Source organism: Oncorhynchus clarkii, chromosome 19 (assembly GCF_045791955.1).
Source record: "Oncorhynchus clarkii lewisi isolate Uvic-CL-2024 chromosome 19, UVic_Ocla_1.0, whole genome shotgun sequence".
Classification (NCBI taxonomy): Eukaryota; Metazoa; Chordata; class Actinopteri; order Salmoniformes; family Salmonidae; genus Oncorhynchus; species Oncorhynchus clarkii.
In genome coordinates, this window is record NC_092165.1 from 27,804,171 (window position 1) to 27,830,363 (window position 26,193).

Genomic DNA, 26,193 nt, shown 5'->3' on the forward strand with positions numbered 1-26,193 from the left:
ATCTGCCAGATCCGTCAGTCAGCCAGGATCTGCCAGATCCGTCAGTCAGCCAGGAGCTGCCAGAACCGTCAGTCAGCCAGGTGCTGCCAGAGCCGTCAGTCAGCCAGGAGCTGCCAGAGCCGTCAACCAGCCTGAGCTACCTCTCGGTCCTGAGCTACCCCTCGGTCCTGAGCTACCCCTCGGTCCTGAGCTACCCCTCGGTCCTGAGCTGCCCCTCGGTCCTGAGCTGCCCCTCCGTCCTGAGCTGCCCCTCGGTCCTGAGCTGCCCCTCGGTCCTGAGCTGCTCCTCGGTCCTGAGCTACCCCTCGGTCCGGAGCTGCCCCTCAGTCCTGAGGAGTTTGTTTAGTCCAGTGGGGCCCTTTTTAGTATGGTTGCCAGTCCAAGGTCGACGGCTAAGGTTGCCGTTCCTAGGAAGAGACTAAAGTGGATAAAGACTATGGTGGAGTGGGGTCCACGTCCCGCGCCAGAGCTGCCACCGTGGACATACGCCCACCCAGACCTTCCCCTATGGATTTAGGTGTGCGGCCGGGAGTCCGCACCTTTGGGGGGGGGGTACTGTCATGCCCTGGCCTTAGTTATCTTTGTTTTCTGTATTATTTTGGTTAGGTCAGGGTGTGACATGGGGGATTTATGTGTTTTGTCTGGTCTAGGGGTTTTGTATGTTTATGGGGTGTTTTCTAGTCTAGGTGATTATGTAAGTCTATGGTTGCCTAGATTGGTTCTCAATTAGAGGCAAGTGTTTATCGTTGTCTCTGATTGGGAGCCATATTTAGGCAGCCATGTTCTTTGGGTATTTTGTGGGTGGTTGTCTTCTGTCTTTGTGTCTATGTGTCTATGCACCAGATAGGACTGTTTCGTTTTTTTCACATTTGTTGTTTTGTATTTTGTAGTGTTCACGTTTATTGTCCTTATTAAACATGTTAAACACTAACCGCGCTGCATTTTGGTCCTCTTCTCCTTCAACGGAAGAAAATCGTTACAGAAGTAACATCATTAATAGGTGCATGAGGCAGAAATGGATGTGGGAAAATTGGAAAGGCGAATGTCTCCTCGTTTTTGTGTCTGGGAAGTGAGTGGGCTGGGCTCTGGACTGGGATAGTTGATCCATATTTAGGGTACTCATACTGCAGTGAATTATAACCACACACTGGGCTGGGTAATCCATCTTTCAGGTCCTACTGGTCCTGCTGTAGGGAAATACAACCAGAACTGTGAGGGGACCAGAGCTGTCTAGTGGACACAATGAAGCCCTGTGTGCTGGACGTTCCCTCCTGACAAACTCATCAGTGCCTATTAGTCAGAAAGAGAGAGACTAATATTACCAGAACTTTTACTGTATAGGCCCCATAGATGTTACAACCCCTGCGGATCTGTGTCTGTCTAACACACACACGTTGTGTCTGCCTGTCTGTTTCTAGCTCCTGTTACAGCGCTACATGTACTTCCTGTCATGGGTAATACATTATAGATAGTTGAGAAGAGAAACAGGCTGTTTTCTACTCTGGGTTTCTGAGTAGAATAAGATGCCACGTGGGTGTGAAGGGATTGTGCGACTAAAGCAGTTTGTTCCCACAGTCGGTATTGGCACGTGGCCTTGTGCTGTGGCGTTGGTACCATAGCCTGCTTCATCCCCCTCTGCCTGTCAACTTTGGCTGTATCTCAATTCATCCTCTCTCTTCCCGTCCTACTCACTGTATTAGAGGAGACCTTTTTTGACCTTTTTCTCCAATCCATTTTTTCGAGGCGTCAAGGAGAGAAATTGAGGAATGGCGGAAAGATTAGTTAGGAAAGAGCTCTGGACTGGATGTCTTCTCTCTGGCCCAGGCCCTGATCCCTCTGCTGCCTGTCCATGCTGTTGCATGACCATTTGATATGACCACTGACAACTATTTATTACATGACCACCATCATCCCAGCATGCATTAGGAGGGACATAGGGTCCTAACAGACCCATCTCTAAGCCTTCGACTGACCTCTGTCATCCTACAAGGCCCATACTCGCTCACCTATCCTGGGTAGGGTTGCAAAAATCTGGTAGCTTTCACAATTTTTTTGGGGGGGGGGATCCTGTTTAGAACTCCTGGAATCATGAGGGAATAAACAGGAAATCCGGAATCCTCCAACCAGGATTTCTGGGAAGCCTGGGAATTTGGGGAAAGTTACCAGCATTTTGCAGCCCTAATACTGGGTCATGTTCAGTACGTTTCCGAATGATTTCCACCTACTGAATAGGACCCTGATGTGAGGTGTTTGATTAATCAACAGTACGGGTCTCCTGTTTACAACCCCAACTGATACCTGGGCTGGAACATTGTGACACATTAGAAAATGGAGATCAAGCCAGACTGACTTTCTTTCTCCCTTTCTCTTTCTCAGGAGGCTGTGGTGTTTTTTTTCTTCTCTGTCTCTCTCCTACACACACGCACACACAATCCAATAACCTTTTTTTCCAAAGATGCATGAGTCTGGCTAGAAGATGGAAATTGCCAAGCTATGATTGTCAGTCTTGTGAGGTTTGGGCTTATAAATGTCATTTACTCACCGTCAGTCATTCTTCTTCTCTTTATTCCCTGTCTACAGCATGATGGGAAGCCCTTCTGCCACAAACCATGCTATGCTGCCCTCTTTGGACCAAAAGGTGAAGTACATCTTACTATTGTCATAAGGCATACATTAGATCAGGATGGCAATTCCATGGTAACAGAATGATGCTCAAATGTTTCACTTTAAAGTGTATGTCATACCAAAAACAATGTTTGCAAAGTTTAACAAACTATACAACTCTATGCACAAGGACAACTTTTAACAATTTCAACTGAAAACTTGAAGAACAGTGCGGACGCAAAGTTTGGTAACAGAATGACGGCACAAACAACGCAAACCGTCATTCTGTTACCAAACTTTGCATCTGCACTGTTCTTCAAGTTTTCAGTTGAAATTGTTAAAAGTTGTCTATTCTTGTTCTGAGAAATGAAGGCTATTTCATGTGAGAAATTGCCAAGAAACTGAAGATCTCGTACAACGCTTTGTGCTACTCCCTTCACAGAACAGCGCAAACTGGCTCTAACCAGAATAGAAAAAGGAGTGGGAGGCCCCAGTGCACAACTGAGCAAGAGGACAAGTATATTAGAGTGTCTAGTTTCAGAAACAGACGCCTTACAAGTCCTCAACTGGCAGCTTCATTAAATAGTACCCGCAAAGCACCAGTCTCAATGTCAACAGTGAAGAGGCAACTCCGGGATGCTGGCCGTCTAGGCAGTTGCAAAGAAAAAGCCATATCTCAGACTGGCCAATAAAATGAAAAGATTAAGATGGGCAAAAGAACACAGACACTGGACAGAGGAAGATTGGAAAAATGTGTTATGGACAGACAAATCTAAGTTTGAGGTGTTCGGATCACAAAGAAGAACATTCGTGAGACGCAGAAAAAATGAAAAGACGCTGGAAGAGTGCTTGACGCCAAATGTCAAGCATGGTGGAGGCAATGTGATGGTCTGGGGGTGCTTTGGTGGTGGTAAAGTTGGAGATTTGTACAGGGTAAAAGGGATCTTGAAGAAGGAAGGCTATCACTCCATTTTGCAACGCCATACCATACCCTGTGGAAGGCACTTAATTGGAACCAATTTCCTCCTACAACAGGACAATGACCCAAAGCACAGCTCCAAACTATGCAATAACTATTTAGGGAAGAAGCAGTCAGCTGGTATTCTGTCTATAATGGAGTGGCCAGCAGTCACCCGATCTCAACCCTATTGAGCTGTTGTGGGAGCAGCCTGACCTTTATGGTACCTAAGAAGTGCCTATCAAGCCAATCCAACTTGTGGGAGATGCTTCAGGAAGCATGGGGTGAAATCTCTTCAGATTACCTCAACAAATTGACAACTAAAATGCCAAAGGTCTGCAAGGCTGTAATTGCTGGCTGTAAATGACTACCTCATGAAGCTGGTTGAGAGAATGCCAAGCGTGTGTAAAGCTGTCATCAAGGCAAAGGGTGGCTACTTTGAAGAACCTCAAATATAAATAATATTTTGATTTGTTTATCACTTTTTTGGTTACTACATGATTCTATCTGTATTTTTTTCATAGTTTTGATGTCTTCACTATTATTTTACCATTTAGAAAATAGTACAAAATAAAGAAAAACCCTTGAATTAGTAGGTGTGTCCAAACTGGTCTGAATCTAAACTCTGACTTCTCTCTACCCTATGACCACTGAAGGTGTGAACATTGGCGGAGCAGGGTCCTATGTGTATGAAGCCCCCGTCAGCAATAACCTAGCCTCTACTGACTTGAACGCCCCCCCCAAGCCTGCTGAGGAGAAGAAAGTGTTTGCACCCAGGGCACCTGTCAAAGGTACATGCTAGTGTGTGTGTGTGCACGTTCTTTCACGCATGCATGTGTATGTGTCCACATATGTAACTGAAGACATGGGAAAAGTTGTGAAATAGTGAAAGTAGCTGCCTACAGATCTGAGTTTGATAGAAAGGGGAAGTAGACTTGGTCTTCCTGCTGACTCAGTGATGAGACCTACTATACAGGCCAGGCTCACACCAGGGATGGTCCCAGTGGACTTTCTCAAGCTGTTCACACTGCATTTTCCCACAGTTGCAGACCAGAGGCTATACTACTGTGTGTGTGTGTGTGTGTGTGTGTGTGTAGCTATCTGCTGGTGAACTCTCTTTCTGACTCTTCTGTTTCTTTACAGCTTCCAGCATCACCACCTTCTCTGGTGAGGCCAACCTGTGTCCCAGGTGCAGCAAGAAGGTCTACTTTGGTAAGTAGCCATGGCACACTACCAGGCTCAGAATAAACTGTTAGGTGTTAGATTACAACTGGACCTGTCGTGCAGTTGCCATGGTGACGTGTCCTCCTGTGTGTCTTTTCCTTTTGAATGACATTTGAGCATTTCCGACACACCTGCCGCTGAGGTCATTGACTTCTAAGTTATTGTGTGTGTGTATGGCAGCTGAGAAGGTGACGTCCCTGGGGAAGGACTGGCATCGGCCCTGTCTCCGCTGTGAGAGGTGCAGCAAGACCCTGGCCGCCGGCAGCCACGCAGAGGTAGGAGAGATGAGGGGAGGGAGAAAGGGATGAGGAGGGGTGTGAAAGAGGCAGGAAATTTAAACAGGAAGGGGCCAGCTGCAAAAAAACTATCAATGTTCAAGGGAATCCGTCTGAGCAAGGCACAACACAGAATCACTGAACTACGAATCATCTTGGATCCTAAATAACTGCTCATTATGTTATCAAGATTAGGGAGTCTACACAGCACCTTGCTCAAGCTGGCACCTGAATGGCATAAATGCGTCATAATTAGGATGTTCTGAATGAATACATGGTATGATTGCACATTTTCATACAGTGTCTTTTGTGTTATAACAGCATAATGGCCAGCCATACTGCCACAAGCCATGCTATGCTTGTCTCTTTGGACCCAAAGGTAGGTGCTTGTCTTTACTCAACCACTAGGTGGTACTGTTGTCCATAAATATTAGCTATACTTTAACAATAGCCTATGCTGGGTGTTATAGCTGTTAAAATAAACTACTTATATTGCACTTCCTACATAAAAGTGACACAAAACCACCAAAATAAAATAAGTGATTTGTTATACTGTAACACATTCTCAGCATTTGATACTGATGCCTGTTTGTCTGTGATGTTCTTGTGTCTCCAGGAGTGAACACTGGAGGTGTTGGCAGCTACATCTATGAGAAGGAGGTCAGCACAGAGACCCAGCCCTGAGCTACTGCAGTCTGTCCCGTCCCCAGCCTCAACCTAAGCTCTCCAATACTAATACCTCAATCCAACACAGTATTATTAACACTAGGCTTTAGCCCCTATAGCTCCTTCTATAAGCAGCCCTGAGAGACCCAAGGCCTCTCTTCCAGCTCCTCCCATTTAACCCCTGACCCCAAATATTTCACCACCTGGCCCAGCCCACCTCAACCTCCTAGCACTGCAGTCCTCTAATATACACTAATATATATATACACTAATATACATATACACTGACCAAAAGTATGTGGACACCTGTTTGTCGATTTCAAAATCATGGGCATTAATATGGAGTTGGTCCCTCCTTTGCTGCCACAGCAGCCCCCACTCTTCTGGGAAGGCTTTCCACTAGATGTTGGAACATTGCTGCAGGGACTTGCTTCCATTCAGCCACAAAAGTATTAGTGAGGTCGGGCACTGATGTTGGGCGATTAGGCCTGGCTCGCAGTCTGTGTTCCAATTCATCCCAAAGGTGTTTGATGGGGTCAGGACTCTGTGCAGGCCAGTCAAGTTATTTTACACCGACCTCGACAAACCATTTCTGTACGGACCTCGCTTTGTGCACGGGGGCATTGTCATGCTGAAACAGGCAAGGGCCTTCCCCAAACTGTTGCCACAAAGTTGGAAGCACAGAATCGTATGCAATGAATGTTATAGTATGCTGTAGCGTTAAGATTCCCCTTCACTGAAACTAAGGGGCCTAGTCCGAATCATCAAAAACATTGGGGCTTTCTCCTGGCATTCGTCCGTTGGGACTGCAAGATGGTGAAGCATGATTCATCACTCCAGAAAACGCGTTTCCACTGCTCCAGAGCCCAATGGCGGCGAGCTTTACACCACTCCAGCTGATGCTTGGCATTGCACATGGTGATTTTAGGCTTGTGTGCGGCTGCTCTGCCATGGAAACCCATTTCATGAAGCTCCTGATGAACAGTTATTGTGCTGACGTTGCTTCCAGAGGCAGTTTGGAACTCAGTAGTGAGTGTTGAAAATGAGGACAGACTATTTTTACACACTTCAGCTTTCGGCGGTCCTGTTCTGTGAACTTATGTGACCTACCGCTTGTTGCTCCTCAACGTTTCCACTTTACAATAACAGCACTTACAGTTGAATGGGGCAGCTCTAGCAGGGCAGAAATGTGACGATTTGACTTGTAGGAAAGGTGGCATCCTATGACGGTGCCACGTTGAAAGTCACTGAGGTCTCCAATATTTGTCTATGGAGAGTGCATGGCTGTGTGCTCGATTGTATACACCGGTCAGCAATGGGTGTGGCTGAAATAGTCACATCCACTAATTTGAAGGCGTGACCACATACTTTTGTATATATAGTGTAGCTTGACGCTTCCCAAACACTTTATTAAATTATATTTTATTTACGCTTCAAAAAGAAAAAATAATTTATGGAACACAATTTAGCCCTGAGTGGGTTCTTCATATTACTGTATGGAGCTACCATTCTCTCTCCCCACTGAAATATAAGTTCTTCACCTTTTATGAGTTCATGATTAGTTTATGTCATGTTTATGTATATTTACTAGCGTGGATATAAGCACATTATAACCCCATATACAATGTTACTTTAAGAACTGCAATAAAAAACAATTTATTTCCCTTTTATTTAACTTTAAGTACCCTTAACGCGGCCTTTGAGGGGGAGTTTAGAGACGAGACCAGGTGAAATAGGTCATATGATCCCTGTCTGTAACATAACAAATCTATTTCCTCAGAGTAGTGATTCATGGTGTTTTTAGGGGTGTTGCGTTGTCATGGTGACATGCTGACAGGCATGCAGGTGTACCTGGGAGAGAGGGAGTAGTCTGGCGGCAGGTGCAGGTGGTGCTGTTTCAGGACAGGAGCACCACTTTAAATCCCTCCTGCTAGATTTATGGGTTAAGACCTAGATTTATACAGTTTTGGCCGCAGACTATATTCCTGATCAAATGGATGATATAAAAAAAAGTATCTGGGGTTTAAGTTCCAGAAAGAGTCTGGATCATTTTAAAAGATGGTATTTTAGGGTTGTGGGTCAATAAGGGTAGCCAGGTTCATGATCTGTTTGTACTGTTTTGCCTATGGTCATTGCACATCAATGGATACCATAGTATCCACACAGCACATACACATCTGGAACCAGGCTATTTTGAGGATCCTGTTACTGGGTTGACATGGTACAGTAGATTGTTTTTGCACAGTACTGCATTGGGTTCCAGACATGGAAATCATTTTAAATTGGGTTTGAAATAAACAGGATGTGTTTATTCATTTGTTAAGAATAAGAAGACTATACCAGTAAAATTGCATAAGGAAAGTGCATTGTACTACGGCTATGGGACAAATGAATGAAGGAAGGAAAAGAAGCTGGGGCAACATAAACTTGTAGGATATAGAGTGATGACCATCGGTAAGCTGTACAATTCGATATGGTCAGAATGTTACTGTAGTAAGAAACCCTTGATATATTTCTACCTGAGATTTCTATGAGCTAACTGAAGTATTATACCTTAGTAGGAGGTAGCCAATAGAAACACAGGTGCATCTGAAATGGCACCCTGTTCCCTGTTTAGTGCACAAATTTTGAACAGGGCTCCCGTCAAAAGGATTGCACTATGTAGGGAATAGGATGCCATTTTGGGACGAACACAGAGTAACTGAAACACTGCAGACAAAGCATTATGTTAGAATGTGCTTTAGTATTATATATATATATAAAAAAGGACTGTTGTGATGATTTGATTATAATGATCTGTTATGAACTGTTTTGTGTAGTAAGGCTTGATTAAAACACATCAGGAGTCACTGTTTGTAGAGAAATAAAATGGCTGCACTTCAGTCCTGCTGCTTCCGTCTTTTTAATCCCTTAATTAAACTTTCTATATATACTGTTGATCTGATCTCCTGTGGTTTGTGTGTGTGTGTGTGTGTGTGGGGGGGGGGGGGGGGGGGGTTATCCCAGAGCGTATAAATATACTGTACATCTTTACATTTACAGTGCCTTCAGAATGTATTCATACCCCTTGATTTATGCCACAAGTTGTTGTGTTACAGCCTCAATTCAAAATGAATTAAATATGTATTTTTTTCTTCCATCTACACACAATGCCCCATAACAACAAAGTGAAAACATGTTTTTAGAAATGTATTGAAGATGAAATACATAATGTCATTTACATAAGTATTCACACCGCTGAGTCAGTACTTTGTAGAAGGACCTTTGGCGGCGATAACAGCTTTGATTCATCTTGGGCATGTCTGTATCAGCTTTGCACATCTGGATTTGGGGATTTTCTCCCATTCTTCCTTGCAGATTTTCTCAAGCGCTGTTAAGTTAGATGGGGAGTGGTGAACGGCTATCTTTGTCTTTTCACAGATTTTCAATGGGATACAAGTCTGGGCTTTGGCTGTGCCAATCAATGACTTTCACAATCTTGTTCTGAAGCAATTCCAGCGTTGTTTTGGCTATGTGGTTGGGGTCATTGTCCTGTTGGAATGTAAATCTTCACCCCAGTCTAAGGTTGTTGGCACTCTGAAGCAGGTTCTCTTCAGGGATTTGCTTGTGTTTTGGCTCCATTGTTCCCTCTATCCTTACCAGTCTCCCAGTCCCTGCCACTGAAAAGCCTCCCCATAACATGTTGCTGCCACCCCCATGCTTCACGGTAAGGATGGTGTTAGACGGGTGATGAGCTGTGCCTGGTGATAGCGCTTTGCATTCAAGCCAAAGAGTTACATTTTTGTCTCATCAGGCCACAATTTTTCATGTGCCTTTTTGCAAACTGCAAGTGTGTTACGTCCTCGTATATTACCAAGGTGATCTCTCCTTACAATAAACACATGTCACGGTGGTTCGCTACGCTGTGCCATGAGATCATCTGTCATTCGTTTTAAAGTAAACTATTGCATGCTAGGCTGGGCAGAGTCAAATATTTCAAGGAACACACAGAGACATGCGTGCGTGCGCACACCTTCACACATAAACACACAACTGGGTATGAATGGAAAACAATCAGGGGTTAGAGTGATTACTTATTAATAGTTGCTAGTGCCCTGCCCACACCGTGTATGGAGAAAAGGTACACATACACACTCAGTCAATACAACAGAACAGACCATGAAACTCATGATAACCTTTGACCAACCCCACCCTGTAGTCTGAGCTGAGATCAACTCTTCATAAACCTATGAACAATCAGGTCAAACCTGCTTCTTCATAATACATACCATTGGGATTTATTTGGACCTTATTCTGCTCTGGTTGTGTGGGATGTTTGTTGTGTGAATGTCACAATACACACACACACACACACACACAACATTACTTCCATTACCCCAGGAATCAGCTTCTGTCTGTCAACAAAGGCTTGGATGCTATGGGCATGTTATGCATGTGTAGTGGGGCAGTGGAGGCTGCTGAGGGGAGGACGGCTCATAATAGTGGCCGGAACGGAGCAAATGGAATGGTATTGAACACCTGGAAACCATGTGTTTGATGTATTTAATTCCATCCCACATATTCCACTCCAGCCATTACCACAAGCCTGTCCTCCCCAATTAAGGTGCCACCAACCTCCTGTGTGATGGTATGAACAGTAATTATGTTTACTGCGTGCTACTGCCTGCTATTGTTTGTAAGGTTTACTGACTTCTTTAGTATGCGTGGGCTGGTTCTGATGATTTACAGTCATAATGCCTTTAAGTTAAAAACACACACACACACACACTCACACACACACACACACACACACACACACACACACACACACACACACACACACACACACACACTCACACACACAGTACCTCAGGTAGCAGTCCCTCAAGATGTACCCAGGCCCAGACCTAGCTCCTTGTGTGAAGGCAGTGGACTCCCCCCAGCTCCCCTCAGGGCAGTGGACTCCCCCCAGCTCCCCCCAGGGCAGTGGACTCCCCCCAGCTCCCCCCAGGGCAGTGGACTCCCCCCAGCTCCCCCCAGGGCAGTGGACTCCCCCCAGCTCCCCTCAGGGCAGTGGACTCCCCCCAGCTTCCCTCAGGGCAGTGGACTCCCCCCAGCTCCCCTCAGGGCAGTGGACTCCCCCCAGCTTCCTTCAGGGCAGTGGACTCCCCCCAGCTCCCCTCAGGGCAGTGGACTCCCTCCAGCTCCCCCCAGGGCAGTGGACTCCCCCCAGCTCCCCCCAGGGCAGTAGACTTCCCCCAGCTCCCCTCAGGGCAGTGGACTCCCCCCAGCTCCACTGAAAGCAGGGGAGGTCCCGGTGTCTGTCCACATGGTCTAAACTGTACAGTATGTGAGGTTTGGGCATCTGGTCCAGAACAAGTAGTTACATTCCTACTTTACAACATAATGCCATTCATTGCACAGTAGAGAGGGATGTGAATGTGTTTAATTGTGATTATGTTCATTTGCTAGTCCCAGGTTTAATTGCTCACTAATACGGAGGTCCTCATTAAAACCCACTGGAGGATAGGAGCAAGAATGAAGCAGGCCTGGGTTCAAAGGGTATTTGTTCTCTTTCAAATATTTTGAGTGTTTGATTGAGCGTGCCTGAGTGGCAAGCGGACAGGGTTTTCCCCTTGGGATTAATCTGTTGAGTCTGTTGTGTCAGGCAAAATCAAAATCAACCGCAGCTAAAGCATTCGAATAAAACAAATCCTATTTGACCCCCAGTCTGGAGTGTAACTTGTATCGCTTGTGTCAGCCAGGCTTTAGTCTGGTGAGGACAGGAAGTCTTACAGCCAACCAGGCTCATCATCATACCGCTGCTACCTGGGGCCAGAGCCTTTCTCCCTGGACCATCTGATGAATGATTCAGAGTGTGGAGAAGTTAAAGAGTGCTGCTGGCTGCCTGGCAGAGTGCTTATGGCAGCTGAGACCTCCCCTCTATACTTCATCCTTATGAGCAAATTGCAACAGGCCCTATTTATACACATCTGCTGAAGTGTGTTGTACACCTTCCAGATGCATCCAGCAGCCATAATCATCCCAAGGTCTGCCCTGTCACTGGACGGAGGGATAGGAAGGAAGCAAGAGAGAGGGATGGGAGGATGGAGGGAAATGAGGGATGAGAGGGGTGGGAATGCATCCATGCATATTCAATTGTGGAAACCAGGTCCAGATTTGACTGTAACCGCCATTACTCATCCATCCCTGAATTGCTAGCGCGCGCGCACGCACACACACACACACACACACACACGCACACACACACACACACACACACACGCACACACACACACACACACACACACACACACACACACACACACACAGACACACACACACACACACACACACGCACACACACACACACACACACACACACACACACACACACACATCCTTCCAACACGGGCCTGTAGGATGCACAGTAAATGATTATGGATCTCTGTTGAAGACAGTCAGCCTCTTTACACAATTGATACGTTAAAGAGGTTCATGCTTCATGGTTTACAAAAAGCACTCCCTGAGTTGCCATTCCTCGAGACAAGAGTCCATATTTGGCACGTTCTGGAGTTACACACTCAATTCTTTATTGTGTAGCGTGTTCCGAACGGGTTCCGGAGGTGGTGTAGTCAGTGTTTTTGTTCTCGGAGTGAGAAACATGGGACTTAGCAACTCTCACGCAAGAGCGTTCATGTGCAGTTTAGTCCAGCTGGAGAGAGAATTATTATTCCTCCTACAGACCATTATTGCAGTTTTAAGTCCAAGTGAACATGGTGGCTGCTAACACCTGGTATTGCAATCGTTCAATGTATCTGTTCCATAAGCTGTCACTGCAATTTCATACTGTACAGAGGGAAAATGATCATTCAGTATATATTTCTGTTCTCCCAGCCAATCCTTGGACAAACGGACAAAATTATACATAATGACTCAATTATGGTGCCCAAAGTGCAAATATGTCTGTCTGTGAAGTGGAAAAAGTAGAAATAAAAATGGAGTCAGTACTGTAATGAGTCTTCATTTCTCCACTTCGGGAATTGGCTTAAGAAAGTGAAAAAGCCTATGGTTGCTTTGCATCTACTTTATACCGCGAGATCACAGTAGCACTTCAGTTACCAGATGCGCTAGAGAGCCTGGAAACTCTGAGCAACACATGAACCATGTTAAAACAACTCAAATAATAGACAAAAAGGGCACTTTGAAATAAAAAACAATCTTATAGAGAGACGCTTACACACCGATGTTGAGTTGAAACGTGCTGGGCAACGGGGTATTTGCGTGGGTACGTGCGTCCGTCAGGCGTGCATGCCTGCGTGTGTGTGTTACAGAGCTTTTATAATTGGCCGGGTCCACTTCTTTTAAATGAATCTCATGACTCAGTGACTCTGAGTGCGTCTGATAACGTCTTAAAGAATTCGTCCTTTCCAATAGTATTGTGTTTTACTGATGGAAACTAGAGAAATATCCTGCCATAAAACAGTGAAGTTGAAGCCTCTGAGTCTCCGCCTGCCTGCGCTTGTAATCTTTCTGAGTTGTAGAGTTGCTCTTTCTTTCTTATTGAACAGTTCTGAGCCTGATGCCCTCTCACTAGTACAATGCCATAGCTTGGGAGTCCTAAAGCCGTAGGCTTCTTATCAATTGACCCAAACAGATGTGAGTTGTCCCATACCTCATTCTGCAGACAATAGGAACGCCTCATATGAGATCTCCACTCCAATGCACTACGCATTTCTTCATATTATCCAACATAAGTAGGGGCTACAGCCCTCGAACTCAAATCTGGGCCTTTGAAGCCAGTTCCACTGCTTTTTCCATTCGTCACCTCTAATCAGGGACTGATTTGGACCTGGGAAACCAGGTGGGTACAATGAATTATCAGGTAGAACAGAGAAGTAGCAGTAGTCCTGACCTCTTGGGTAAGATTTGACTATGAGTAGGGTAAGTGTCAAGACACTACATTATTCTAGCTTTCCCCATTGAAGGTTTTTCTTACTATCTTTCCATCATGTATCACACCTTTGCTATTAGACGACTACTGATTCACGTTGAGACAGCAGTTTCTTGTTCTTACTCTGACTTGCATCCTGAGTCACTGTGCACAGACCAGACTCACCACATGAACTAATCTGACTCCAGACTACAAAAACGGCACCCTCTCTTTATAGTGCACTATTTGTTTGACGTGGGCCCATAGGGCTCTCGTCAAAGGTTGTGCACTAAGTAGGGTATAGGGTGCCATTTGGGACACCGTTTCTGACTTTAGAGCACAAGCACACTGCAGGTTTCACTTCCAAAGTATAAAAAAACGAGAAGGGTTACATGACTACCGTGGTGGCAGTTTGCAGTCTTTCCTCCCTGCGTTGAAATTTTATTGCCATGAAGAGGGAGAGAGAGAGAGAGAGAGAGAGAGAGAGAGAGAGAGAGAGAGAGAGAGAAAGAGAGCAAAAGCAAAAGAGAGACAGAGACAGAGACAGAGAGAGAATGCAACATTCTACTTCGAAAAGTACAGACCCTGTTCTCCCCCATTCGTCCAAAATTATTTGGAAAAAACAATTTGGTCTTTTGTCATTCTGTGGAACTTTACGAGTTGTTTTGACGTGGTTGGCACGGAGAGAAGTATGTTAAAATATTCCAACCACAACTGAAGTAAATTTGTATATTTTATCTGAGTGAGCATGTGCATGGAATTTGTATATTCAGCTTCTATTTTCCTTGTGGTTACCAGTTAGGGGAAGATTAGGGATAAGAGAAGGGATGGGAGAGACATGCACCATTTCACAGATGTTGTTACTGATCACCCCTCCTCCCCCACCCCTCCTTTTCTCTCCTCCCCCTTCCTCTCTGTGACCAGTTGGGCATGCCTAGCTGTCTGTGGTATGGCTTAGTGGAGAGTGACACTGAAGGTCTTTGTTCAAGAGGAGAGGGTGAGAGCAAGGGAGAGAGGGAGAGGAGAGAGAGAGAGAGGGGGGGAGGAGAGAGAGAGATAGAGGGGGAGAGGAGAGAGAGAGAGAGAGAGGAGAGAGAGAGGGGGAGGGAGAGAGAGAGAGAGAGAGAGAGAGAGAGAGAGAGAGAGAGAGGCAGAGACAGAGAGAGTTCCGCGCCGGCCGGTTGTCGGGTGTCTGTTGGGTCTTGTTTGTGTCTGTTACTGTGGTAACAGCGGTGGGTCAGTCGGTCCTGTGACAGCGAATGGGAGGGAGGGAGGTTAGTGAGGCGGCTGCCAGCCAGCTGCTGGGTGATGGAGGGCGAACGGGCGGCTAGCCGTTACCGTGGAGTTGAGGGTGTTTCCTCGGAACAGGGTGTGGCAGCGGAGGCTACAAAGGCCACGAGGAAGTATCTGGCTTTCCCTTCTGGCCATGGGACAGATTGGGATAAATCCCAGACCCACCCTTCCGCTCCCTTTAAGACTCTGGTCCAGCCAGACCTCTCATCCTCCCTCTCTCCCTCCATCCTCCCTTCAGTACTTTGGTCCAGCTGTTTAGTGGACAGGGTGGGTGTGAGAAAGAGCAGAGGGCTGTGTCCCATGAATCATGTCTCTATGAGTGGATGGGCCTGGCCAATATAAGTGGATAGGGACTTATTCAGAAGGATAATGTCAGAATGTTTGTATCATGGAAGTGGATAGGGACTTATTCAGAAGGATAATGTCAGAATGTTTGTATCATGGAAGTGGATAGGGACTTATTCAGAAGGATAATGTCAGAATGTTTGTATCATGGAAGTGGATAGGGACTTATTCAGAAGGATAATGTCAGAATGTTTGTATCATGGAAGTGGATAGGGACTTATTCAGAAGGATAATGTCAGAATGTTTGTATCATGGAAGTGGATAGGGACTTATTCAGAAGGATAATGTCAGAATGTTTGTATCATAGAAGTGGATAGGGGTGTTCTTTTCCCAAGGATAAGGTCATAATGTTTATATCACATTCCTATCACTTAATGTCAACGATAATTGCCTGGCCCACGGGTGTAGACAGGGACTTTTATCTTGTTCGGGCGGCGTTCGGCGGTCGGACGTCACCGGCTTTCTTAGTCCTCGCCGATCCATGTTTCCTTTTTGTTTTGTCTTGATTACGCACACCTGATTTCTATTCCCTTACTATGTTCCTTATTTAACCTCTCGTCTACCTTTCTGTTTTGTCCGTGATTGTTTTGTGTTACCGTGTGTGTTGGAGGGTTTTCTCTTTTACGTGATGTTTCCTTGTTGGAGATATTCCGTTTTTTTTTATTATTATTAATATTTTGAGTAAATACTTTTGTGTTTTTCCTCAAACCTGTGTCCTGCGCCTGACTCCGACAACGAACCCAGCACTTTGTCACAACGGTGGACATGTCCATTGCTCTGTATGTAACTACCAAGTGTCATAATGGGTGAGCGCCTAACTGAGACAGGAGAAATGTTATATACTATAAGTATACTGAAACCTTGGGCGTGTTCCTCTGCCCAGGTGTTGCTGATGCCTGCCAAATCATACAATGCCTGGATAGGTATTTTACGTATCACCTAACCACAGCATATGTTATAGCAATCTGTCAGTCGACGACACCATCTATGATGTGGCACACAAACCGTTGGTTGACGCATGCCACGTCGGAGCGGGGGGGAACGCAACCCTTGTCAAGTACAAGACCACGAGAAATGAATAAATTAGGAGAGAGTAAAACATTTTGAAAAAGAGTGTTTAATCAGAATTTAAGAACAAGTAAAGGAACAGAGAGGTTCTCGTATACCCCTCCGATCCACTAGTGGGAATAGAGAGCATCCCTGCTGTGCATTAAGGCTGATTCCTCTAGACAACACAAAGACAGAAAATAACACAAAATGGTGGTTCCCGAAAAGGAACTTCTTTGGTTGTTTGTTTTGGTTTAGTATGGTATGGAGGACGTTGTAGAATGCAGAGTTGCCTTCTTCTTGGTGTGGTTGGTGAACCTGCAAAGAAAGGAGAAAATGTTATGTTTTGTATTTTGTTCAATAAAACAACAATCTCTAATGTTTGTAGCATTTGTAAGGCTAAGGTTGGCGGTGAAGGTGATGTTTTGTCTGCATGTATTTGTTTTGTTTCTATATTAAGGTCTATTTGAATGGGAGTGATATCATTGGGGTGGGTCTATCTTTGGAATGAGTACACTGGCCTGTACCTGAGTGGCTCTACTTTGTGAATGTGTGGCTTTCAGCTCCTCCACGTCCAAAACCTGTTTGAGAGAGAGAGAGACAGAGACAGAGACAGAGAGAGAGAGACAGAGACAGAGGCAGAGAGAGAGAGAGAGAGAGAGACAGAGAGAGAGAGAGAGAGAGAGTGTGTGTGTATTGGCTCAGGAGACTGTATACTGTATGTCGGCCAAACGAATACGTTTCAGGAGGAAATGGGAACAGCAGAACCACAACAATGGAAACTCCTGTGGTCTCTGACCCCATTCCACAGCAGCCCTTCTAGAGCCACCACGTGGAACCGACAAGACCAGGCGATATGACCTCGGCTCTGACTGCCGCTGTTCCTATTCCGACGGACAATTCCAACTATTTATCTCATTATGTGTCGAGGAGCTAGCGTACTTTTTTAAAGCGAACGAGCGTGTTTGAGCAGATAGTTGGTAGGTTACCCATATCCAATGAGATAAATAGATAAGATGTTAGCATGATGACCACAATGTTATTTGTGGAAGCCTGAACCTCACCGAGGTGGGTATTGTAAAGGTTACAATGAGCTCATTCAGTCACAGGTTCATGTAAGGAGGACAATGATCCTGGACTTTCCATACAGGATATAAGCGCCTGTATATCGGGTGATGTACGTACGCCGTGGCTCCAATGTCACTGAGCTCCACTTATCAATTGTTATCTTGTTCCATGTATTCTGAGCCCACAACATAGAAACACCCTAGGTAATATGGGTTATGGTAATATAATTATGATATCTTTACTGAGATAGATTGTTAAGGCACCTTGCACCAAGGGCCATTACAGCAGGAATGAAGAAGAACTCACCTTTAGGCCCGAATAGTGCAGAGTAGCAGGGGTTGTTACAATAAGGCTTGCCATCGTGCTACAGCGAGAGAGAGAGAGAGAGAGAGAGAGAGAGAGAGAGAGTACAAGTTGTATTAGTACCAGGCTGATTAAAAATAACGTCTTTTTGATTGTATCCAGACTTTCTACACAATCTGTGTGATAGGTCAAACATTCTTATGAAAGATTTATGGACCAGAATGTGGGCTTAAAGACATGCTCCGGAATGACTACTAATACTTTTAGGCTGAATGTGTCAATGTGTCGTTCATTACAGGCATAATCAAATTCCTAGTGTGAAAGCGACTGTTTTTCCTCCATTTTCCCCCATGTGGGCCAGACCCCTAGCAATTTGAGTTCTAGCCAATGAGCTTCAGCCCCTCGCAATTTGAGTGACAGTTAGCAAGACACACACACAGTAGAACGAGAGCGAGGGCAATGGCGTGGTGCAGATATCGCCACATATGTGACATAGTACCCATTTTTCAGAGACCACTTTTGGCTCGTGAGCGCAACTTTCAGAACTACTGGCCAAAAAAATAGAAAAGTACCGGAGAATCTCTTTAATGGTACTTTATGAGAAATATGATCTGTGATAAAGCAAACAAACATACATATATTTTTTATTCCCAATATCATTATTTTCATTGAAATATTTGTCAGCTAATAATCCAGTGTGAGAGGCATGTGAGGTATGTGTGTGTGTGTGTGTCGTCTGACCTCTGCGTGTGATCCGGCCGACAGCGTTTTGCTGCACTTCTCACACTTCAGACAGGGCCTGTGCCAGTCCTTCCCCAGTGATGTCACTCTCTCCGCTGTGAGACAAAGAGATAAACAGACACGTTTAGCTAATGGGCACGGCCGACTCACAACGACATGCATCCTCCCACATCGCACAGAGTGCCACCGTTCCACACAGAGAGGGGCATTGGGGTCTGCAGAGGGTATGGATACTGTATGTGACTTGCAGGGCCATACTGGGGCTGCATTACAGAGGAACTGTGAGCTCCATGGTCAAACGCTACAGGTCTTGCATAGGACCAGCACAGTGTTAATTTCCCTACCCACACACACAGATAACGCGTTACTCACAAGAACATTAGGAGGGTGTGGTGGTTGGCTGAGCCTCTGAGAGAGAGAGAGAGAGAGAGAGAGAGAGAGAGAGAGAGAGAGAGAGAGAGAGAGAGAGAGAGAGAGAGAGAGAGAGAGAGAGAGAGAGAGAGAGAGAGAGAGGAGACTCCCAATGGAATTTGCACTCCCTTCCCTCTTTCCCCTCCTTTTGGCATCATAAAAACCTGATAAAGAGAGTCTTTATATCCGGGCTGAACTGTGAGGAACGATTTGCAACAAACAGCCATCATGGCTGGCGATGGTCATTAAACAGGGAGGGAAGCCATAGTCATGTGTTTCAGGAGTTTTATGAGAAGAGGTGTTCAAGCTTGGAGGGCTGTGTCTGCTGAGACCTATCCCATGATGCAACGGGAGAGAGAGCCAAATAATAATTTACTGTGTCTGATGGGAGCCAAACGCTGCTCAGTTCATGATACTGAACACACACACACCAAACGCACGTACGCACACACATACGTGCACGAGCGCACATGGGCGTACACACAGGTACGCACGCGCACACACACACACACGCTCCATGCCAAACAAGAGGCCAACTCCCAAGCATTACGGACAGGAGGTGCACAGGGTACAAAACCGCGCTCGTGAAGTTTTGTCATAAATAAACCCGAGAAAAAGACAACACACCGGAGAATAACTTTATTAGTACCATCTGTGGATACAAATGGACCTGAGGGTCGTGCTAAAGTCTTACTCAAGAAAAGATTTAAAGCAAATGTTTCAGCAATGAATGGCAGATCCATCATTGGAGCTCTTGCTTCACCTTTGGAATGACTGTAAGTTATTCTAAAGGTCTCTACGTATTTGCAGAATTGCATTTGACTACAGTGTATTACTGAGTTCATGCACAGTAGGCCTACGTATCATTGGGTATTACTTGTCAGGTCAGGGATTTAGTGTGCGTATGGATCCAACTGCTGTCTCCGTTGTTTTTTTGTTTCTTTCAATTGTGGAGGAAGAAACGGAATAATAGGACCTGATTACACCACACTGAAACCAGGAAGACAGAGAACAAACCTAACCCAGTCAACTAGAATCAGTCAGTCAGTCAGTAGAGTCAGTCAGTCAGTGCAGTCAGTCAGGGAGTCTTACAGCATTCCAGTTGGCTCTGTAGAGGATGGGTGGAACACTCTGGGCCAACACTAATTACTGTACTTTACTTCCAATAACAAGGCATGGGGATCAGGAAACCGAGAAGGGACGTCCCGCTTCACTACGCTGGGCCAGACTATAATGGTGCTGCTGGGTCTTAGGTTGAGTTACAGTGTCAGAGGGTAACATAAGGAAAGCTGTTGGGTTTAACAGACCTTACTCCCACAGTGGCCGACACATGAACAAGGTCTATTCTGATGAAACGAGCAACATTCCTTCACTTCTGTTCTGACCACTGGCTATGACTAGTCAGGTCATTCCTAAGGCATCAGAGAGCTGTTGTCCGTCCGTCTGTCTGTGGGTGTGTGAATAAAGTGCATGCTGGTGTAATTGTCACTGGGGTGGGACTGACTGGGGTGTGTGTGTGTGTGTGTGTGGGAGAGAGACAGATGAGTTGATCTGCTGTCTGCATCAATTTGCTCATCACTGTGGAGCAATAATATGAATGGACTCCATCCAACACACACACACACACACACACACACACGAGGAAGCATTCAACACATCATTCACCACATCCAACCCTCCAAAGAATGATGGACGGAAAAGTTCCCGCAGCCCTGTTTATCATCCTGTAAAAGATGAACTAATATGACACCCGGCTGGGACACGTGTCAGGAAGCGAAGCACTTCTGTTTTCCCTCTTCCTGGTACATCGCCTCTCATTTTTCATTATTACTTCCACACGTTCTATGGCTGAAGCGAATGCAGGGTGCACCTACAGTAAACCTACACCTACAGCAGGCTATCACTTATATAAAGACTGTGAAGGAACGCTTCAGGGGTGCTGATGATGTAAACAAATCGTACATTCCCCCTGCGTATCTAATCATCCGTTATTCCATGTCCTGACTGAGACAATGCAGTCCTTAGAGAAGCACTGTTCCACCCGAAACTGAACACTGGCACTGGATTGGTTCCGTTAGGATGACATCCGTTTTGGTTCCTGGGTAATTCTCTGCAGACTGTGACGGCCGGTGCCCCTCTTTAGCTCTTAAAGCTCAGACACACCGGTAGGATTGTCAAACGTTTTCCCGACGACAGCACGAGTTAGAACTTCTGAACAGAGTGTTGGCAGTCAGTTTAGTTTGTGTTCACACAGCAAAGACCTTGGAAGCCGTCGGCCACTCAGCCTTGTTAAAATACTCCAAACCAGAAAGTGGCAGTAGCGTTGTTTGGCAATGCATGTCTGTGCATATTGCTTATGGTCTAGTTTCCAAGCTATCTGCGCTAATGTTGCTATTTTGTAGAAAGCCCTTCTTTGATCCTAGCCAGATGGCCACATCTAGATAACAACCTAGCAAGATGATCAAGAAACAAATGAATTCACTCTCAATAATCCCATACTGCCAGTGCCAGCCCATAGCCACATGTTTTGCTAACTAGCGCACGTTTGCATATTTTTAGCTAGCACAACATAGCTAGCTAGCTAAGTACACCGCACTAACTTGGCAGCTAACACAGGCAGCTGTTTCATGGAAACTAGCTAATTTAATTATAATGTCAATACAAGCTACAGTGGTAAGCTAGCTTGGAGGAAGTATCTAGTGTTGTGTGCATTGCGTCTGTGCACTTAGCTAGCTATCATCCCATAGCCCACATTGCATATGAAGTGTGAGTATGGAGAAAATGCCCTATTTTTAAAAATGTTCTGTTGGCTGCCCCACGTGGGGGTTCGTGCTCTCTGATTGGTTCTCTGATTGGCTCAAAGTCATTGGCCACTGACGAGCATTTCGTAGGTTCGTCGCTACCAGGTTGGCACGCAGCAGATACTGCATTTGTTCTAGCAAGAGAAGGAATGGCCTCCCACTGTGATAAGTACCTATAGGCAGTCTATTGGCAATGATATTCTCATGTGTTTCATGTTTCACTCTCTCTCTCCTCTCTCTCTCCATCTTTCTCTCTCTCTCTCTCTCTGTCTCTCTCCCTTTGTCTCTGTCTCTCGTTCCAGGGATGGTGGATAGGTTTGATTGTTTTCCGCTCTCCCTCCCTCCCTCCTCCCTCCTCCTTTCTCTGGAAGCAGATGTACTTTCCCTCCATCAGTCCCTGACTCTGGCAGCAGTAGCATGATTGCTTCCATCTGAGAGCTCAGCTACCACTGGGAGAGAGGGATGGGGTAGAGGAGAGGTGGGGGCTCTGGAGAGTTGAGATCGGGTGGGTAGAAAGAGGCAGTGAATAGGAAATAGGCCTGGTCGGGTAGTAAAACAGGGCTACAGTGGAACAGATCGTGAATGGTTCCGCCTTGATGATGGAGAGTCGCTGCACAAGCATTCCCAAGCATGACAGTATACTGTAGCTTCTACCTTGAGCACAGCTATACAACTGATATGACAGAGAGAACTTTTTGAAACAACTATTTCAAAGATGTATTTATGAAAGAGAAAACTGATAGCACTCACTCAAGGTTTAAGAAAACATAGCTTAGCTTCAATGCCCTTTTGCCCTGAGACATTTTAATTCATGGCTGGAAAGAGACACAAAGCTGTTTTTTCACTGGGGCTTTTTCAGCAATACATGAACAAACGATTGAAACAAATCGGTTTGCTTGTTTTGGCCGAGGGGGAAAGTTAATCTGCAGGAAAAAAGGAAAGTGTGGCTCCCCAGCCAGCAGCGTCAATTCATCTGACTGACAGGGCAACCTTACTGTAGAGAGAAAGAGAGCGCGAGAGAGAGAAAGAGAGAGAGAGAGAGAGTATAGAGAGGAGAGAAGAGAGAAATAGAGAGAAGATACGAGAAGACAGAGAGAGAGAGAGAGAGAGAGAGAGAGAGAGAGAGAGAGAAAGAGAGAAAGAGAGAGAGCCCGAGCGAGAGAGCAGCTTTGTGGCTTTGCACTGTGTCTCATGGCTTTGTGTGTCTCCAGAGATGACTAAGTCTAAGAGTTCAACTACTGGAGATGAAGGACATGTGCTAAATGGATCAAGACATACATCAAATGGCCATGTCCTCTTTCTTCCTTCTTTCCCCCAGATGAACCAATCAGTCCTGCTGCCTCCATGGACCTCTCCAGACAGAGGCCAACCGGATGAAAGCGAGGAGATTTCTTTCTTCCTCTTCCAACTTAAAAAAGTACAAAAGCAAACCTGATCTCATATTCCATTAAAGGTCTGAGAGATGTATTAGGGTGTCCTAATGCCGGTTGTAGTCTTTTATCCCTGTCTTATCCCTTCTCTCCCTCTCTTCCCTAATGCAATAAGTGCTGTCTGCTGATCCACTGACTTGGCAGGACCTGCAGTACCACTCCTAGTCTGATAGCAAAATGTTGTCACCATGGGACATCTCTAGAGTTTACTTTTATTCTGAGGGAAAAATACTATGTGTAGTGGATTTTAGTAGGATTGTCTTCCTCTTTCTTGGAAGGGCAAAAGCCATTGCAGTCCTTAACCATTTAGGCCTGGTCAACTACATTTACTAGAATTGCTATTAACTAGTTCTTAAAAATTTGTAGCAAAAATATTTTTCGGGGGGCTGCATGCATAATTCATAACAGGAATTTGCTCAAGTGATGCGTTCATCATCGCTCTTACAATCTCTCAATAGCTTTTAGAAAGCAGCAGAAAACACAGTAAACGAAAAACTATATCCAATTGTCTGCAAGACACATATGGGAAACGTGACACGCAAGCGGGCATGTTGAGTATACTAATTGCAAAACAAATGAATAATAATCTGGATCGACACAATAAAGATGTCTTACCGAAGTAAACTTCCTTCGTGCATTTTGGGCACTTGGGCATGTTTGCAGGTTAAAGAGTTGGTCTCCGGGAGTGAAATAAGTATCCTAATGTTCACGGCAGTATTACAGCAGCAGCCCACCTGTCCGTTCTAAACCACGCCTCGTTGTGAAGTGCAGATGTGCGCGCCTTCCTATTTATACCGAGAAGGAAATGCGTTCGGTGGAAAGGAATAAAGGGTGAGGCTTTGACTGCGTGTGCGTGTGTGTGTGTGTGTGTGTGTGTCTGTCTGTGTCTATGTCTGTGCGTGCGTGAGAGAGAGAGAGAAAGAGATAGAGAGACGTAAAATACGAAAATTATGCCAGGGGAAATAACATTTCTTCATGTGATTTGGAGTTGAGTGTGCCCCTAAGATCAAGTCAGGGAATCATTGTAGCAACCTTTTTTGTGCACTTTTTCTTTTGGCTAGTTAGTTTTATTCTCCCCTTTATGTGCATACACAGCAAATTGGCTAGTGCAGATGTTTCAGTGTAATTTATAGTGTTGATTCAGGAGTTACAGTCACTCTGTTAAAGTGAAATTAACACACAGAGATTTAAAAGAACCTCAGTGTTGGTGTTAATAACCAGAGCTATTGTTTTACACTGTGGAGAGTAACACAGTCCCATCAAAACCACACCTACCATTACCATATTTCCCAGCATGCTATGCACTGAGATCTTTTTGAAGCTTGTACTTACTATTTGTTTTTGTTTTTTTGCTTGTATATTGATTGATTGATTGATTGATTACTGTTATGCTACACAAAGATAAAATTCAACTAAACCAATTAGTTAGTTAGATTTATTGCATCTGTTACTGAAATGTTTTTTCCGGTTTAAATGGTTGTGGTAGTCATTCTGAGTGTAGGTTGCGTGTGAATAAAAATTCTAACTTCTTATGAACCATTCTGATCTCGCGAGTTTACATTATGTCCCATAGAGCGGCGCACAATTGGCCCAGTGTCGTTCGGGTTAGGGGAGAGTTTGCCCGGGGTAGGCCGTCATTGTAAAATAAGAATTTGTTCTTAATTGACTTGCCTAGTTAAAAAAAGGTTAAATAATTTATTCTTTACATAAAATGTAAGTTTGCGAGATCAGGATGGTTCGTGCCAGGCTAATCCTAACGCTAGCTGGATTCCAAAAGGAATTAGACATCACTTTGCCAGCCTGAAGTGGCCTATAATAAATTAACCAGCATTTTCCTAACCACACTGTTAGGGTAAAACTAGATTAGGGTAAAACTAGGTCAAAGCAAGGCAGTTAACCCAGTGTTCCTAGACCATCATTGAAAATAAGAATTTGTTCTTAACTGACTTGCCTAGTTAAATAAATGTCAAATAAAAGGCCTTATGATATAATGTCATAAAGTTAAAGTTTTAGCCATAACTTTTACCTGGGTGCTCATTTGGTGAAAGCCACGGACATTTAAAAGGAAATAACTCAACAATTATCTCTCTGTCACTAACAAATACAGTCATGGGTGGTAACTCTGCAATTTACTCAAAAAGAAAAGGCACCATGGAAAATATGTCAATTTGGCTTATAGTGAGTGTAACAACACCCCAAATCACTTACTGTAACAGTGTTTTTGCATAACACTAATAGGAGTTAACTCTATATTAGCACTAGTGTTGAATAGAAATAACACTGTGAGTATTAATTACCCCCTAGTTTTACATGTGAGGAACAATGGCAAGTGTAATGCAGTGTTAATGTTTAACATTACGCAGTGTTACATTAACACAACAAATGTAACATTATAATCAGAGTACTTTTTACACTCTGTAGAGTGGGACCATATGTTTTCGGAGGTAGTGTTGAAATGAACTCTTTAAGTGTTGATTTAACACTGTAAAATGTACTGTTTGAGCTACATATTCTAAATAATTGAATTGAATTTCAATAAATCTCAGTTATTAAAGTTTTTTATCACGTTGGTACTATTTTCAGTAGAATGTGGTAACATTTCACAACTCTTACAAAAAAACTGAAAACAGATCATCAAAATTTTCAGCACATTTTAAATTGAAATAGTTTTACATAAAATACAACACACAAAATCACACTGTAACTTTTTCACCAAACCTTATCACTGTTTCATCTAGATTAGTGGTCCCCAAACTGTTTATAGTCCTGTTCCACTTCAAACATTCACCCTACAGCTGGGTACCCCCTCTAGCACCAGGGCCAGGGTCAGACTTCACTCTCAAATGTTATTTTTTGCCATCATTGTAAGTCTGCCACACACACTACGCAATACATGTATGTTGTAATAGAGTTATGCAGAGTTCTACTCATCCTTTCAAGCACACCCTTCTCATTAACCTGTGGTGAGGTATTCATCATTTTTGATGAACAAATAAGGTTTTATATGTAAGATGGCTAAATAAAGAGCAAAAAACGACAAAATTGAAAAGATATCATTATGTTGCGTTTTGGTGATTAAACCAATGTTCTCATTACATTTCACAATAAACGTATT

The 26,193-nt window shown here is 44.6% G+C and overlaps 3 protein-coding genes across 3 annotated transcripts in view; 2 read left to right on the plus strand and 1 right to left on the minus strand.

The window, feature by feature from the left end:
- LOC139374998 (cysteine-rich protein 2) overlaps window positions 1-8,664 on the plus strand; it is a 45,208-nt gene extending 36,544 nt beyond the window's left edge. The window contains exons 3-8 of the mRNA XM_071116326.1: window positions 2,581-2,638; window positions 4,219-4,353; window positions 4,706-4,774; window positions 4,967-5,061; window positions 5,383-5,440; window positions 5,678-8,664. Of these exons, the coding sequence (XP_070972427.1) occupies window positions 2,581-2,638; window positions 4,219-4,353; window positions 4,706-4,774; window positions 4,967-5,061; window positions 5,383-5,440; window positions 5,678-5,745 (483 nt within the window). The 3' untranslated portion in view covers window positions 5,746-8,664. The remainder of the gene's footprint in view (window positions 1-2,580; window positions 2,639-4,218; window positions 4,354-4,705; window positions 4,775-4,966; window positions 5,062-5,382; window positions 5,441-5,677) is intronic.
- A 1,931-nt stretch (window positions 8,665-10,595) lies between these two features.
- On the plus strand, window positions 10,596-11,006 carry LOC139374452 (uncharacterized). The gene has a single exon (XM_071115489.1). It carries the CDS (start codon window positions 10,596-10,598, stop codon window positions 11,004-11,006), a length of 411 nt encoding a protein of 136 aa, XP_070971590.1.
- A 5,368-nt stretch (window positions 11,007-16,374) lies between these two features.
- Window positions 16,375-23,932, minus strand: LOC139374196 (cysteine-rich protein 1). The gene is made up of 5 exons (XM_071115213.1): window positions 23,694-23,932; window positions 18,437-18,531; window positions 17,699-17,756; window positions 16,852-16,905; window positions 16,375-16,642 (listed from the first exon to the last, which is right to left on the minus strand). Exons 1-4 carry the CDS (start codon window positions 23,731-23,733, stop codon window positions 16,862-16,864), a joined length of 237 nt encoding a protein of 78 aa, XP_070971314.1. The 5' UTR covers window positions 23,734-23,932; the 3' UTR covers window positions 16,375-16,642; window positions 16,852-16,861.
- Window positions 23,933-26,193: the final 2,261 nt, after the last annotated feature.